Here is a 16,092-nt window from a genome sequence, read left to right as displayed (position 1 = left end):
CTTCAGACTAGACCACTTCTCCACAATATTTATCCCAGCAGCACTCTTCATTACCCGATCTATTGTGGAATTCTCAATATGATATTTAAACTCAGACCTCAACATTAATCAATTTTCCAAATACTTATTTTCCTCATCACAATATTAATTCTGGTTACCACCAACAACCTCTTTCAGCTCTTTATCAGATAAGAAGGTGTAGGAATGATGCCCTTATTACTAATCGGCTGGTGGTACGGCCGAGCAGATGCTAATACCGCAGCCCTCAAGCAGTGCAGTACAACTGCATCGGTGATATTGGCTTTATTATTATTATTATTTTTTTGAGATGGAGTCTCGCTCTGTCGCCCAGGCTGGAGTGCAGCGGTGTGATCTCAGCTCACTGCAAGCTCCGCCTCCCAGGTCTACGCCCTTCTCCTGCCTCAGCCTCCCGAGTAGCTGGGACTACAGGCACCCGCCACCTTGCCCGGCTAGTTTTTTTTGTATTTTTTTAGTAGAGACGGGGTTTCACTGTGTTAGCCAGGCTGGTCTCGATCTCCTGACCTCGTGATCCGCCCATCTCGGCCTCCCAAATTGCTGGGATTACGGGCTTGAGCCACCGCGCCCGGCCGGCTTTATTTTAGCTATAGCATGGTTCCTCCTGTCCTCCAATACAGGAGAATTTCAACACATATTTATTCTAGACCCCACCCCCAACCCCTTCCATGAATTAGCGTTCTCCTTGCAGCAGTGGCAAAGTTAGCCCAGTTGGGCCTCCATCCCTGACTCCCATCCGCCATAGAAGGCCCAAGCCCACTCTCAGCCCTACTCTACTCCAGCACTGTGCTTGTAGCAGGAGTTTCCCTGCTCATCCGCTTCTAAGCTTTAATAGAAAATAACCTATCAATCCAAACCTTTACATTATGTCTGGGGGCTGTTACTACCATATTCACAGCAATCTGTGCTCTAACACAAAATGACATTAAAAAAATCACGGCATTCTCCACCTCAAGTCAGCCAGGCCCTGTAATCGTCACAACTGGCATTAATCAGTCACACCTAGCATTCCTTCACATCTGCACCCACGCTTTTTTTAAAGCTATATTATTTTAGGTTCAGGGTCCATCATCCACAACCTCAATGATGGATGAATAAGACATCCGAAAAATAAGGGCTATTCAAGACTCTACCCCTCACCTCCTCCTCCCTTGTTATTGGCAGCCTTGCACTAACAGGTATGCCTTTCCTCACAGGCTTTTACTCCAAAGACCTCATCATTGAAACCACAAGCACGTCATACACCAACGCCTGAGCCCTTTCTATTATCTTATTGCCACCTCCTTAACAGCCTGTCTATAGTACATTTATTATTTTCTTCGCTCTAATAGGACAACCTTGCTTCACAACTCTGGTTACTATTAATGAAAATAACCCCTTCTTAATTAACTCAATTAAGCGCCTAACAATTGGCAGCATCTTTGCCAGATTCCTCATCACCAACACTATCATTCCTGCTTCATTCCCTCAAAAAACCATACCACTCTACCTGAAGCTCACAGCCCTAGGTGTAAACACCTTAGGCTTCTTGCTAGCAATGGAGCTTAATCTCATAACTAATAACCTTAAACTAAAACACCCATTATGGATATTTAACTTCTCCAACATACTAGGATTTTATTCAGCCACAATCACTGTACAACCCCCATCTCAAGCCTATTCACAAGCCAAAATCTGGCTTCACTTCTTGACCTAATTTAACTATACCAAAGACCTTTACACAAACCCAAATTTCAGCCTCCGTTACCGTATCTACTCAGAAAGGCCTAATCACTCTACTTTCTCTCTTGTTTTATCCCATCCCTTCTAATCCTACTCCTAATTATCTAATCTATTATCTTGAGTAATTTCAATCGCAACATAAATACTAATGAATAATGATCAACCAGCAATGACCACTAATGAGCACCTTGAAGAAGTTCCAGGGACAAAGGCCACACACCTAATGAGTAAGGCGGCCACATGTCCTGTTCACCTGGACGGCCCCTGCATATGCCCTGTGTCTAGGTGTGGTCATTAATAGCTGCCGATATCACAGGACTGTCCTAGTTTGAGCGATAAAGTGTATGTACCCCTCCCAGTAAGACGGAGATGCAGGCATCATGGCAGGCCCTGCCTGACTCTACCTCAGATGCCCTTCTCTGTCCTACCCTCCCGAGTCTCGGGGGTTCTGCCTTATTTCTGTGCCAAGCACTGATCCCTGGGCCCCAGCTCATCTGTCCAGCCTCAGGGCCCTGCATCACCCCCTGCTTCTCCAAGCTGCCTGCTCAGTATCTCCAGACATGCTAATCCTGAGGGAGTGTGAGGTCTCTGGATCCTGTCTTCCCACAAGGGCCCCCTGCCCTGTCATGCCTTGGGAGCCAGTGGGACTGTGCTGCCATCAGACACTGTTTCCAGAGTGTTGTCCCTCACCTGGGGCCTGAGCACCTGCCACCCAGGTTCCTGGGAAGAGCAGGGGAAAGACACGAGGACTCACTGACCTGCAGGCTGTCCCTGGCCTCAAGGACTGAGGACAGGTGCAGGAAGTGACCTTGAGGCTGAGCGGAGTCATCTGAGTCTCCCTCGAAGTCGAAGTCTTGGATGGAGAGGAGGCGCTTTTTCTCAGCAGGCACAAGACAGGACAAGACTCAAGTCAGGGCTAGCTTGAGGGAGAGGACCAAACACCCCGCACCTCCCCAAACCCATACTCAGCCCCCAGGGTGGTGGGGCAGGCTCCTCTTCCAGCACATCCACCTCCTCCACTAGGAACGAACCTGACCGAGCCTAGAGGAGGAGATGGTGGGAGGACTGGTTGGTGCTCACGGTGCCCATCCCACCCAGGACATGGGATCTGCATCTCCAGAACCTTGGCTGAGCAGAAGGAGCACTGAGTTGAACCCCTGCCCTTGCCCCAGGGGCCCCACCTGGGGGGCATGCAAGCTGTTCCAGGGCTGGGAGAGGGGAGGGTCCCTGGGGCTTCGGGAAAGGGGGGCGCGATGGCTGAGAGAGGCAGAGGTGGGCAAGCTCCTGAGAGTTCCTTGTTCTTTAGATGCAAGAGCCTGCATTTAGCTCTAAACCCCTATTTCGTTATAATTCTTTTGATTCTTTAAACTGCTCTATCATGTAGGGAATACTCCAGGCACTGGAGAGCATTCTGGGAGCTTCATAAATAGCATGAATCAAATGTTCTCAAACGAAAGAGGATGACATTCCCCTCACAGCAGCCACAAAAACCTTGTTCATGTTGCATGTCACTGGCCCATTTCTCTCCAAGCGTCTAAGTCTGAACCTCTGCTCACCTACCCAGTCCCTTCTTCCAGCTGCTCCCGCTTCCTGCATCCCACCCCAAAGCCCAGGGGTTACCTTGCTTGTCTCGCCCACCCAAAATAAGTTAAATAATACTTGAAAACAGAAACACAAGGCTCATGGTTGACCAAAACAAACAAACAAACAAAAAACAGAAGGAGAAAAGCTCTCAGAGGAGAGCCTGAGGGGTCCACTTTTCTGAAAGCTGCAAAGGCAGCTGCTTTCAGGACCCCTGAGAGCGCTTCAGGACCTCTGCCTGCCCGACAGCCACACACTCAGCAGGCTTTGCCTATCCCACACATTGCTTTTGAGGTTTCTGATGGTGGAAGCACTGCTCCTGCCTGGTGCCCAATGATCTCAGAGACTACTGAGGGCTGGGAAAGGGCAGCAGATTCTTGGTGCTCACGCAGTAGGAACTAGTGGAGTTGTGGAGAGGCCATCGAGCTTTTCAGGAAATCAGAACCTGACGTTCCAGCTGCGGGGTGGAATTGAGTTGGCTGAGGAGGGGGTGACTGGAGATGACTTACTTTGTTGCCAAAGGGCTGGGCCTGGGCCTCTGAGTCCAGTTCTCCTTCCTCATCTGTCTGCTCGCTGTCTCCACTTCTCTCTTCAGAGATTGACTCAGGCCCAGCTGCAATAGATACCTGCATGACTCCACCCAAGGACAAACAGTCTGGGAGCATGCCATTTGTCAGTCCATCCACTCACTCATCCACTAAACCATCCATCTATCTACCCATACCTCCATCCTTCATCCATTCACCCACCTATCCACCCAGCAATGTATACCTCCATCTACCCATCTACCAATTCATCCACCCCCCTGTCTATTCATCAGTCTATTCATCTATTCACCTACCCACCCACCCATTTATCCACTCATCCACCCACTCAATAGGCAGCCCATCCATCCATGCATCCATCCATGCATCAATCCATCCACCCATCCACACACCTACCTATCTATCCTCCACCCATCTATTCATCTACCCATCCACCCACTCAATCAGTGGCCCATCCATCCATGTATTAATCCATCCTTCCATCCATCCATTCATCCATCCATCCATCCATCCATCCATCCATCCATCCATCCATCCATGCCTCCCTCCCTCCCTCCTTCATCCACCCACTCATCATCAATCCATCTATACATCCATCTACCCAATCAATCAGTGGCTCATCCACTCACCGACCCATCCATCCCTCCCTCCTTCATCCACATACCCACCCATCAATTGATTTATCCATCTATCCACTCAATCAATCAGTAGCCTATCTATCCATCTACCTACTCATCCACCTATCCATCTACCCAATTATCTACCTACCCATCTACCCACTTATCCACCTGCCCATCTGCCCATCCACCTACCTATCCATTTATTCATCCATCCATCTACGTACCACCCATCCTTCTCTCTTTCATTCATCTACCCATCCATCCAGTTGCACACCCATCCACCCGACATCTATCTATCCATCCATTCATCATCTTTCTATCAATTCACCCATCCAGTTACTTATCTATCCATCCACCCATCCATCCATCCTCCATCCATCCATCCATTCACTTACTTATCCATCTACCCATCCATCCAGTTGCTCACCCATCCACCCAGACATCTATCTATCCATCCATTCATCATCTATCTATCAATTCACCCATCCAGTTACTTATCTATCCATCCACCCATCCATCCATCCTCCATCCATCCATCCATTCACTTACTTATCCATCCATCCATCCATCCATCCATCCATCCATCCATCCATCCATGCATCCATCCATCTACCCACTCATTCACCTACCCATCCACCCCTCCACCTGCCTATCCATCCATTCATCTATCCATCCACCCACCACTCATCCCTCCCTCCTTTATCCATTTACCTATTCACCCAGCTGCCTACCCATCCACCCACCAATGCATTCATTCACTCAGACATCTATTTATCCATCCACTCAGACATCTATCCATCTATCCACCCATCCACTTATCTATCTATCTGTCTATCTATCTATCTATCTATCTATCTATCTATCTATCTATCTATCTATCCATCCATCCATCCAGTCATCCACCTATCCACTCACCCACCCATCCATCCATTGACCCACCTACCACCTTATCTGCCCATCCATCTACCTATCTATCCACCCATCCACTTACTTATCCATCCATCCATCCATCCATCCATCCATCCATCCATCCATCCATCTGCCCATCCATCCATCCATCCATCCATCCACTCACCTACCACTTTAGCTGCCCTTCCTTCCTTCCTTCCTTCCTTCCTTCCTTCCTTCCTTCCTTCCTTCTTTCCTTCCTTCCATCCTACCATCCATCTGTCCTTCTATCCATCCATCCATCCATCCATCCATCCATCCATCCATCCATCCATTCATCTCTCCCTCTCCCCACAATCCATCCACTCACTGAGAAACATCCAGGGAAGGCTCTCTGCTGGCCTTTCATAGACCTATCGAAACATCACTTGGAGCTGGTCTGAATTACAGTGTAAAAATCAGTACTCTGCATCAATGTTACCAATCAATTACCAGTGTTACCAATCAACATTACCAACAGGTCTGACCATGTCTGCAGGATTGTGCTTATTGGGCAGCAGGAAGACCCTGGAGCTGTGGAGTGTGAATGAGGCCTAGAGCTAAGTCATGTTCTCCCAAACACATGGCTTTACCTGCAGGCTCATAGCATTTGCTGGTCAGCAGGCCTGACCTCATCACTGCAGGGAGGGAGGTGAGGCTCAGCCCTCATGCCCCCACTCTTTTCTCTGCCCCCCAGGGCTCCTTCCCCACACTGAGCTCCTGGGCCTGGTCTCCCTAGACCCACCATCTCTCCCTGCTTTCTCCTACACACCTTGGCTTGGCCTGTGCTGTGACTGTGGCAAGTGATTCAGGAAAGGGACCCCAGGGATTAGAGCTAGCAGGCCCCGTGGACCATCCACCTTTCTATTCCAGGGGCTGCTGAGGGCACAGCTGGCACTGTGGAGGTCAGATCCTCTGGGCCCAGCCAGGCCTTGCTGCCCTTGCACACCCTTGCCCTGGGGCCTGCACTTTGCTCTCTGCGCCTCAGGGGTCACAGGTGTGAACAAGCAGGCATTGGTGCATTGGAGTATGCACTGTCAACTGCAAAGGGGAGCAGGACTGTGGGTGCAGGGCCTGGGGTGGCCTCAGAGCCACCTTCGCTTTGCTCTGTGATGTGGGAGCTGGCCCTGCACACTGCACCTCTGCCTTGTCTGCTGCTCCGTGAGGGCTCGGCCTGCAGTGAGTGGGAGTGGGAAAAGGAAGGAGAAGGAATGTTCCCCTTCCTGTGGTTTCCAGCCCTATGCCCTTGACCCTGACAGCTGGTCCAGCTTCATCATGGCCCCTGAGACAATGGCACTGGCTGGTGGCACCCCCACCTTGGAGGGCTGTGTTCCAGCCCTGGGTGGCCTCCTTGGAGCTGCCTGTTTCTATTAATCCCAGCCTCTGCCCTTTGCTTACACCTCTGGTGGTTGTGGGGGATGCAGACACTCCTGCAGTTATGACCTCTGATACCTCAGTATCTCCTTTTCCCATTCTCCGTTAACAGCATTTGAACCAGTTCCTTATATGAAATGACTGTGTGGTTTCTGTTTTAGACATTTCCCCAACTGGCCCACCTGTGATCCCCGCAGCTCCTATCTTCATCTCTTGGGCCTAGGGCCCCTTTGCAGGAAGTTCCTCCCTTGTGGCTTTCAGTTTCAGAGGCACAAGTGTCCCTATTTGCTGGACTGGCTATGCTGACAGTCCCCCCCAAGTGGGGACTGTCCCCAAGTGTGGAAGAGGGCCTGGCTCTTCCACCGCCCTACCCTCAGGACAGCCCAGGACCTGGCACCTGGCGAGCATTCAGTGGATGTACTGAATCAATCACCGACGCATCTTCCAAAGCCTCCTGCGAGATGGAGACCTCACTGTGCACCTCCCTTCATCCACCCCCGAATGCTGCACACCCTCCTCCGTGATGTCCACACCAGCTTACAGTTCTACCATCAACTGGGCCTTGGGTGGCTCTAGGTTCTCAGGCTCTGTCCTGAGCCAGCAGGGATCTTTTATATGGGTTGGAAAATTTAGTCTCATTGTCCAGTTTTCCATTTATAATACAGAGATAGAAACAGTCAACCAACTGGCAAAACTGAAATCTGAACGAAGGACTTTATAACAAACAGCTGACATCAGGTGTCAAGCACACGCTGTCACTGCCTGTCCTGCCTGAAGCTGCCACTGCCATTCACTGCTTTGCTGCCTATTTAGGAATGTCTGGGAAGATGCTGGGGTGATTCAAGGGGACCAGCAGCTTGCCTGGGCTCAGACGGCCTCAATTTCCCCAGTGGAAGGAGAGATGGGAGAGGCAGCCTGGTGTATTCTTTAACTTGAATCTTTCTCTTAAAGATAAAAGCTATCAAGGGTTTTAAAGGGGCCCACAGGTGCCCGTGTCTGAGCTCTGGCAGGTCTATTTTTATACACTCAGCGGATGACTGGCTGGCTGGCAATGCTTTTGGGGCTCAGAAAACAGTGCCCCCAAATGAGGGCCTTCGCAGCAGCCTCAGAAGCAAAGTTTCTCTCTGACCTTCTCCTGCCCTCTTGTCTCCCAGGCCCATTCTCCCCCAAGGCCAGCATAGAAACTAGAATTCCTCTTCCACAAGGCAGGACATAGAAACCAGTATCCCTTTCTCCCAAAGTCAGCCAAAAAAGATGCAAATACCACTCTGACTTTCTCTCTACTTTCTATGTAAAATCTAGCCATAAAGAAATTATCTGGCTGGGCATGTGTGGCTCATGCTTGTAATCCCAGCACTTTGGGAGGTTGAAGTGGGAGGACTGCTTGAACCCAGGAGTTCAAAACCAGCCTGGGCAATATAGTGAGACCTCATCTCTAAAAATAAATAAATAAATAAATAAAAAAGAAATGATCTGACCTTCCTGGTTTGACTTTAGGTCATAAGCCCCCCACTCCAGAGAGGGTCCCGCCCATTCCTGGAGGAAGAAAGGCCAAGAAGAACGTAGACAAACAGGCCTTGCTGGGTTCCCTACTCAGCCTATCAGCAGTAGGTCTGGCCTTGTATAATCCCTTTCCACATGCTGTCCATCCTTTCTTGAACCCAAGCATAAAAATGGACAATTTCCCTGAATCTGTGGGTCTGCATTCTGAAGGCTCCCACGTATACACGGTGAACACATTTCTATGTTTTTTGTCCAACGAATCTGCCTTTTACGAGATGATTTTTCAGTGAACTTTCAGAAGGTCAAGGTTTTTGGCTCCAAAAGTGCCCAGATGACAGTGCCAGAGAGCAGACCTGGTTTTAGTTTTGTTCTCTCTGGACAAGTGAGTGCCTTGAGGAGATGCATCCCAAAGCAACAGGCAGAGGCCCCAAGACGTGAACTCCCCCTGCACTCAGGGATGTGGAAATGGGCTTTCCGGGGCCTGGGGACCCACCTGTCAGGGTGATGTCCCCAGTCCCCACGATGAACGTGAAGAGGAAGTATCCCGGCATCTCAGGGGTCCTTTTAGTGTTGATCCCTTTTGTCACTCTGCACTTGGGCCAGGGGTTTGGGTGACGTTATCCTACCTATCTGATCAAGTCATGCAAAAAAAAAAAAAAAAAAAATCCAAAAGATCTTCCATGTTCCTGACACAGAACAGAGATTTTCTGACCACTCTTGATAGGGAGGAGAAAACAAAAATAAAACCACATGAGTATAAAGAACTTAGTGTTGACGTCAGGCGAGGTCTGCACTGTCAGGCAAAGCCACCACCGAGGGAAAAGGAAAGGCACTGGGAGGGAAGGCAGCAGGGTGGGGGAGCTGTGTGCTCAGTGACCAGTCTAGGGCTTTTCCCCTTCCTCTCCTGGCCATCGGCCGTCGAGGCTGCCTCCTGCAGAGCCTGCCAGGTCCCCTATGGAAGGCCTTGGTGAAACACCCAGCACTCTGAAGGTTCACTCAGTGAAGACCCCCAGCGGCCCACTTACTAGCTGGACAAGGTCTGCATTAGGCCCTAGCTGGGCCAGGTTTCAAAACATTAACCTCAAGCTTTTTTACCCTACTTTTTTTTTTTTTTTTAAAAGGCACAGCTTTCCCAGTTTTTGTGTTCCTTGCTTGCGCCCTGTTTTAATGTTGTAGTTACAGGCGCCCAGCAGGGAGGAACGCAGCCCCTGTGGGCGCTTGGGGGAGCTGCTAGGAATCCAAGTTCAAGGAACAGCTGTTTTCTGTTTTCTGTTGCCCCACAGCGCCACCTCCTGGCCCTTGGTGGTGATGATTTTGAAGTCGGCAGGTTCTGACCGGCCGTGTGAAGTCCAGCACCTCTGGGCTGAGCTGTTGAAACACTGCATTCTTTGAAATAATACAGCTTCCTGAGCCCACCCCAGTCCCTAAAGACTGCCTCTGGGGTTGACATTCTCAGATGCTTGACAGCATGGCTTTCCCCGGTGTTACGTGTCATTTCTATCCTTACGCCTGGTAGGGGTGGACTGGAGGCTGGACCAAGCTCCATCGGCTGCAGGAGGACCCTATGGTGGGCTCCAGGCTGGCCGTGTGCATGTGGGAGGTAGGATTTGCTGCTGGGTTTCATGATCACTGTGAAGAAGCAGCCCAGGAATAGGGTGATGGCCTGTCCCCATGTTATCGGCCATTCCTAGTCACATCTGTTGTTGCAGCATGTTATTAGTAGAGCCTCCTTTTACTCTTAAAAATGCCCTGGTTTGGGTGATTTATCACACCTGCCCCCACCCTCACCCCCACCACTCAAGAAGTGCAGCCACCCTGTGCTGCTCAGCGTGCTGCTCCAGGGGTGCCTCTCCGTGGCCTCTGTCCTAAATTAAACGATGTGCTAAGATGCCTTGAAATGCCTGCAGCAGGCCCAGTGAGAGCTTGAATGCTCAAAGGGCATATATGCCAACTTCTGCCTCTCCAATCAAACTTGGGGCTTTAAGGGACAGGCACGAATAAGATGTCTCTCCAGAAAGAAGGCCTAGGGGAGACGCCTGGGCTGGGGCATGGTAAGGACGCCCCAATCCAGAAGCACAGCCTCTGTCCTGGATGTGCCCAGCTGCTGGAGCCAGGCAGCTGCCTCGTGACCCTGGAGAAACTCGCCTTGCAGATGGAGTCATCCAGGACACTGAGACCCCAGACACCTGGCTTGGTGGGGGCTGTCCCCCCAAATGCTTGACCAGGCTTAGTGACAAGAGCCTTGGACTCAGGTAACAGGGACAAGGTGAACTTTCTCAAAAACACTGTTGGTTTAGCTCCCTTCAAACTCAAACGCAGAAGAGCCTCTGGCATCCTCCCACCCTCCCCGTGAAAAGATCTCTTCCAAATGCCTTATGGGGGATATTACAGGCAAACAGATTGTTTAGTTTAAGACGACTGCCTGGATTTCAATGTCATTGTGAAATAAGTACTTGGATTCAAAAGACAAAAACAACTGAATTGTAACAGATTTCTCTAAATCCTGATAATCACCATTCATGTGAAATGTTTGTTGAAAAGAGAGAGTCTAGGCCCCAAACCAGATGTCCCAGGGAAGAATGGCTTGGAAAACATGTAGTATTAACAAGCACCCTGGTGATTCAATCAGCAGCTGGGTTTCAGAAACTTGGCTTTGAGTTCTCAACTTACTTTGAAGATTTGAAAACAATATAATTTCAAATATTGGCAACTTCAATAGCACCCAGGACTTCTGAGGCACTCAGACCAGGCCAGTGGGATGCAGAGGTTTGCACCTCACATAAAAAGGAGCCAATTTCACAGGGCGCAGTGACTCACGCCTATAACCCCAGCACTTCGGGAGGCCGAGGTGGGTGGATTGCTTGAGCCCAGGGGTTTGAGGCCAGCCTGGGCAACATGGTGAGACGCCTGTCTCTACAAAAATTCAATTAAAAAAAACAGCAGCAGAAGAGACAGAGAGGCATGTGCACGCACACACACGTGCACACACATACACACACACATACATACACACACATACATACACACACACGCACACTCCAAAGGAACCTGCTTTAATATTCCTAAAATGCCTGGGAACTAAAAGCCCTTCCCACTATCCACTGCTTACCTCCACCCTGCAGCCGCCCATGGAGGGACCGGATCACTTTGGCACTTCCGAACCTCTTGAAGCGGGCTTTCACGTGCTCGTAGTACCACTCCAGTGAGCCGATCTTCACGACTCTGCAGTGACAAGCACAGGCGCGTGGCACTGCCTAAGTGCTGAACACAGGTCTGCATAAATAACACACACACATGCACACACACACACAAGCGTGCACGTGTGTGCATCCACCCTTCTTCAGCGAGCCTCACCGAAGGGACACGCCAGATCCAGAAACTATCAAGATCATTTTACCTCAAGGCCTGGGCTCACCTGGCCAGATGGCAGGGGTCACAGATCCAGCCCTGCTCCTCCGGGTGGACGCGGCCACAGCTTTTGCAGGTGAAGAGGCCACATTCCAGGCACTGTCTTTTGCTATTCACAAGCAGCCGGTAGGGCTGCAGGCAGTGGGTGCAGTGGGTCTTGTTCAGATGGGCAGTGTCGGAAAGCAGCTCCCTCTTGGAGCTTTCCTTCTTAATCTTGCCCTTCAACCCCCTTGGAAAAATATCAGAAACAAGAAATATATTGGGCATCTTGTTTTTGCCACAGGCTTTAAGTGTGTACATGTACATACACACACACACAGACACAGACACATACACACACACAGTAACCGTCTCCTATGCAGAAAATAGTGACCCAAAGTTGGGCAAAGGCACACAGGCATCTTTGTGTTGAGGGCTGAGCTCAAACGGGCAATTTTGGTAGGCTGGAATGGAATGGAATGAAAACACGTTAATTTCATAGAAATGACATTGCATTCAAGCATTTCTGTGGCTGTTTACAATTGTACCAATTTTGGTTGGCAGGTCACTGCACCCTCCCCAGGGCGGTCACAGAGTCCTGAGGGCAAAGCCAGATGGTGTTTCCTGATCAAGCATTTTTGGGTCTCTCCCAGCAGGGGGCAAGAGTTGAGCTCCCCCAGAGCGCGACTGAAACGGCTCGGTGTTTCCAGAGCAGGAATCATCCAGCGCCCAGAAGTCTCAGGAAAACTACAGTTCTCCTAGACCATCCGAGTTTAACTGACACAGCTTCCTGGTGAACCTGCCAAGTTGAACTGATTGGAAAATGTACCCTTAGATGATAATGAACACATCTCTTTTGCTCTAGAGTTCAGAGAATGTCTGCCAAACGTAATATTTTCAGTTTCAGATGAGATAAAATTAATCCATTCTTAGTGACACAAACAAGAAGGACACTAGATGCCATTGTCTTCTGAGAATTCTGAAGTAATTCTGAAGTGCACTGATTTGGATGGGGACACCCACAGTGTGGCAAAGGTGAAGAGACTGGAGAGTCCCACAAGGCAGTGGGAGGCCACCTCCGGTTTCAAGTGCAATTGGCTGAACTTCACTGATTTTCCTCTCTCAACTATTTACAAAAATATTCACTGAGACGGACACAAAATCAGGCTCTCGTCATAGCTTCAAAAACCAAGAGAAAAAGCGTCAAGCAGTTGTAGGAATCTAGGGCGATACCGCCATCCACAGACTACAGTTTAGATAAAGCTGCACTGACAAGGTAAAGTCTTTGCCCCAAACAGAGGAACACAAGTCCCTGTAACCAGATGGGAAGGGCCTCACTCCCTCCATTTCCACTTTTGCCAGCTCTGCACCAACCAGAAAACCTGGAGGCCACCCCTTCGCCAGACAGGGCTTGTCCATCCTGTGTCCCAGGGAGTACCTCTTCTTCTGTATCCAGGCAGAACGATACCCCGAGGCCCAGCACAACAGGAAGAAAGACAAGGACATGTGCACTGCCCTGCATTCCAGGCCGAAGGAGTCCTCTTAAATAAGAGCTGAGAAGTGTCCTGGGGCAGCAGCTGGAGGTTGATATATTTCCAGGGCCGAAATTGGGGAAAAGGATAACTGTACTGTGCTTTAGATTCTTTAAAACATAACTTCCCTTCTTCATAGCCAGAGACCAGGAAGGGAGGGCAGAGAAGACTCCATTTGGGGAGGCCAGATGACACCTGCCAGCCACTCCAGGACGTATCAACCAGACCCGGAGCTTCAGATCCTGAGGGGTGAATGGGGCCGGAGTACTCCATGCACTCTGTTTATTGGGTTGACCAGAAGTCACTCCTCAACAGGCAAAAGCCAGGCACGTGGCTCCAAGTTAAAGTTAGCTTCAGGAATAAAAGACCCTCCTGAATGTGACTTACCATCAGAAACAGACTTGAAACAAGTCAGCTTGGCGTGCTGAATGGGGCATAAGCAAGTACGTATAGTCTCAACGAGAGGGACAGAGGAGACACGGGAGGAAATCAGGCTGAGACGGGAGCACCACCGGCTATGCTGGTGGAGATGGAGAAGAACCGGTTAAGATGGAGGTGGTGAGGAATCACAACCCACAATGGAGGGGGCAATGGGCACAACTTCTACCGTGGAATATTAGATTCCATGATTTCCAATAGTGGTCTTCAAAGTGTGGTCCAGGGGCCTCTCCTCTGGAGGTTCCTAAGATCCTTTAGGGGGTGGGTCACAAGGGCAAGGCTATTTTTGTAATAATGCTAAGACATCATTTGCCTTTTCTTTGCTCTTCGACGCCTGCACTGAAGGTGTAAAAACAATGGTGGATAAACTGCTGGGGCTTTAGCACGAGTCAGGGCAGTGGGCCCGACAGCACCGGCAGTCACTGTATCCTTCATCAAAAAAGAAAGGAGCTGGGCACAGTGGCTCACGCCTGTAATCCCATCACTTTGGGAGGTTGAGGCAGGCGGATCACCTGAGGTCAGGAGTTCAAGACCAGCTGGCCAACATGGTGAAACCCCGTCTCTATTAAAAACACAAAAATTAGCCAGGCACACGTGGTGCACCCCTGTAATCCCTGCTACTCGGGAGGCTGAGGCAGGAGAGTTGCTGGAACCAGGGAAGCAGAGGTTGCAGTGAGCCGAGATTGTACTATTGCACTCCAGGCTGGGTGACAGAGTGAGACTCTGTCTCAAAAAAAAAAAAAAAAAAAAAGAAAAAGAAAAAGAAAAAGAAATAGAAATGAGAAGGAAAAAACAGTTGCATTTAAGAATCACCTTGATGAAACACTAAAAGTTATGAGTCTTTTTGAACTGTGGCCCCCGTCCATGTCTTTTGAGTATTCCGCCTGATGAGCTTGGAGGAGGACGGGATTGGAGGAGGATGGGATTGGAGGAGGACGGGATTGGAGGAGGACGGGATTGGAGGAGGACGGGAAGCTCTACAGCTGCATATTGAAGGTGACAGGTATTTCTGTCAACAGGATTGGGCAATTGTTCAGATTGCAACCTAAGCTAGAAACTTTTCTTATGAAATACCATTTTCACTTGAGAGAACAACGGGGAGATGAACTGTTTCGACTTGGGTGCGTGGCAGATATTTTCTCAAAAATGAACAAAGTGCGACTCGCACTTCAAGGAAAAGAAGTGACAGTATTTATTGCCAGTAATGAAACGGAAGCTTTCAAGCACAAAGTAGAATTTTGGAAAACATATATCGCCTGCTGTGAGCTTGACAGTTTCCAACACCAGGAGACTTTTGATGAGATCGCTGGTGAGAGTAACAGAAGTGGTTCTCTTTTGGGATGCATATGAAATGTGTCAACATTTGAGAAGTCTGCATAACTCAGTGAGCCAGAGTCTTCCAAATGATTAATGCACAGTGTTGCAAAAATCACACAGGGGTAGAAAATCCACCTCAAGTGCAAGAAAGACCAATGGATTTTAACAAACAAGAAAGGAAAAGTTCATTAATGTGGCTTCAGATTCCACATCACAACTAACCTTTAAGAAACTACCAACTATCTGGGCGCGGTGGCTCACGCCTGTAATTCCAGCAGTTTGAGAGGCCGAGGCAGGTGGATGACCTGAGGTCAGGAGCTCAAGACTAGCCTGGCCAACATGGTGAAACCCTGTCTCTACTAAAAATGCAAAAATTAGCGAGGCGTGGTGGCACACACCTGTAGTGACAGCTACTCAGGAGGCTGAGGCAGGAGAATCACTTGAACGTGGGAGGCAGAGGTTGCAGTGAGCTGAGATTGCACCACTGCACTCCATCCTGGGTGGCAGAGCAAGACTTTGCCTAAAAAAAAAAAAAAAAATCCAACAACAACAAAAAACTACCAACTCCAACTGCCGGGTTTTCATGCTGTAACAACATGTAATGTTAATTATCATCTGCAAAGGCTAACACTCATTTTTTCAATTATATATCTGTGTGAGCCTAGATTTTCTTCAAATACTACAGCCCAGAAAATGTGTTATCACCCACTGAATGCAGAAGCAAGTAGAGAATTCAGCTGTCTTCTATTGTTCCAGATAAGGGAGGAGCCCACCCCTCACATTGTCTTATGCCCAATTTCTGCCTCTGAAGAAAGAAGAAGTAAAAACTAAAAGGCAGAAATGAATCCACAGGCAGACAGCCCGGAGCCGTGCCCTGGGCCTGGTAGTTACAGATCGACTCCTGACCTAACCGGTTATGTTATCTATAGATTCCAGACATTGTATGGAAAAGCACTGTGAAAATCCCTGTCCTGTTCTGTTCCATTCTAATTACAGGTGCAGGTGCATGCAGTCCCCAGTCATGTACCCCCTGCTTGCTCAATCCATCACAACCCTCTCACATGGACCCCCTTAGAGTTGTGAGTCCTTCAAAGGGACGGGAATTGCTTA

General features: G+C 49.4%; 1 protein-coding gene across 11 annotated transcripts in view; it reads right to left on the bottom strand.

Annotated features, from left to right (window-relative positions):
• Positions 1–16,092, bottom strand: part of LOC105473840 (melanophilin) — a 66,444-nt gene that overhangs the window by 30,779 nt on the left and 19,573 nt on the right. For 10 of the 11 annotated variants that reach the window (XR_982506.3, XR_982510.3, XR_011610180.1 and 7 more), the window contains exons 3-6: positions 11,724–11,945; positions 11,418–11,530; positions 3,849–3,952; positions 2,517–2,636 (exon numbers count right to left, since the gene is read on the bottom strand). Coding sequence is in view for 4 of the 11 variants with exons in the window: in XM_071073655.1 (XP_070929756.1) it covers positions 2,517–2,636; positions 3,849–3,952; positions 11,418–11,530; positions 11,724–11,945 (559 nt within the window). In the remaining 7 variants the exon portion in view is untranslated. The remainder of the gene's footprint in view (positions 1–2,516; positions 2,637–3,848; positions 3,953–11,417; positions 11,531–11,723; positions 11,946–16,092) is intronic. The other variant, XR_982504.3, reaches the window with a different exon arrangement.

This window comes from Macaca nemestrina, chromosome 11 (assembly GCF_043159975.1).
Source record: "Macaca nemestrina isolate mMacNem1 chromosome 11, mMacNem.hap1, whole genome shotgun sequence".
Taxonomy (NCBI): Eukaryota; Metazoa; Chordata; class Mammalia; order Primates; family Cercopithecidae; genus Macaca; species Macaca nemestrina.
The sequence above is the reverse complement of the archived record's forward strand: the minus strand, read 5'-3'. Positions and strand labels throughout refer to the sequence as shown.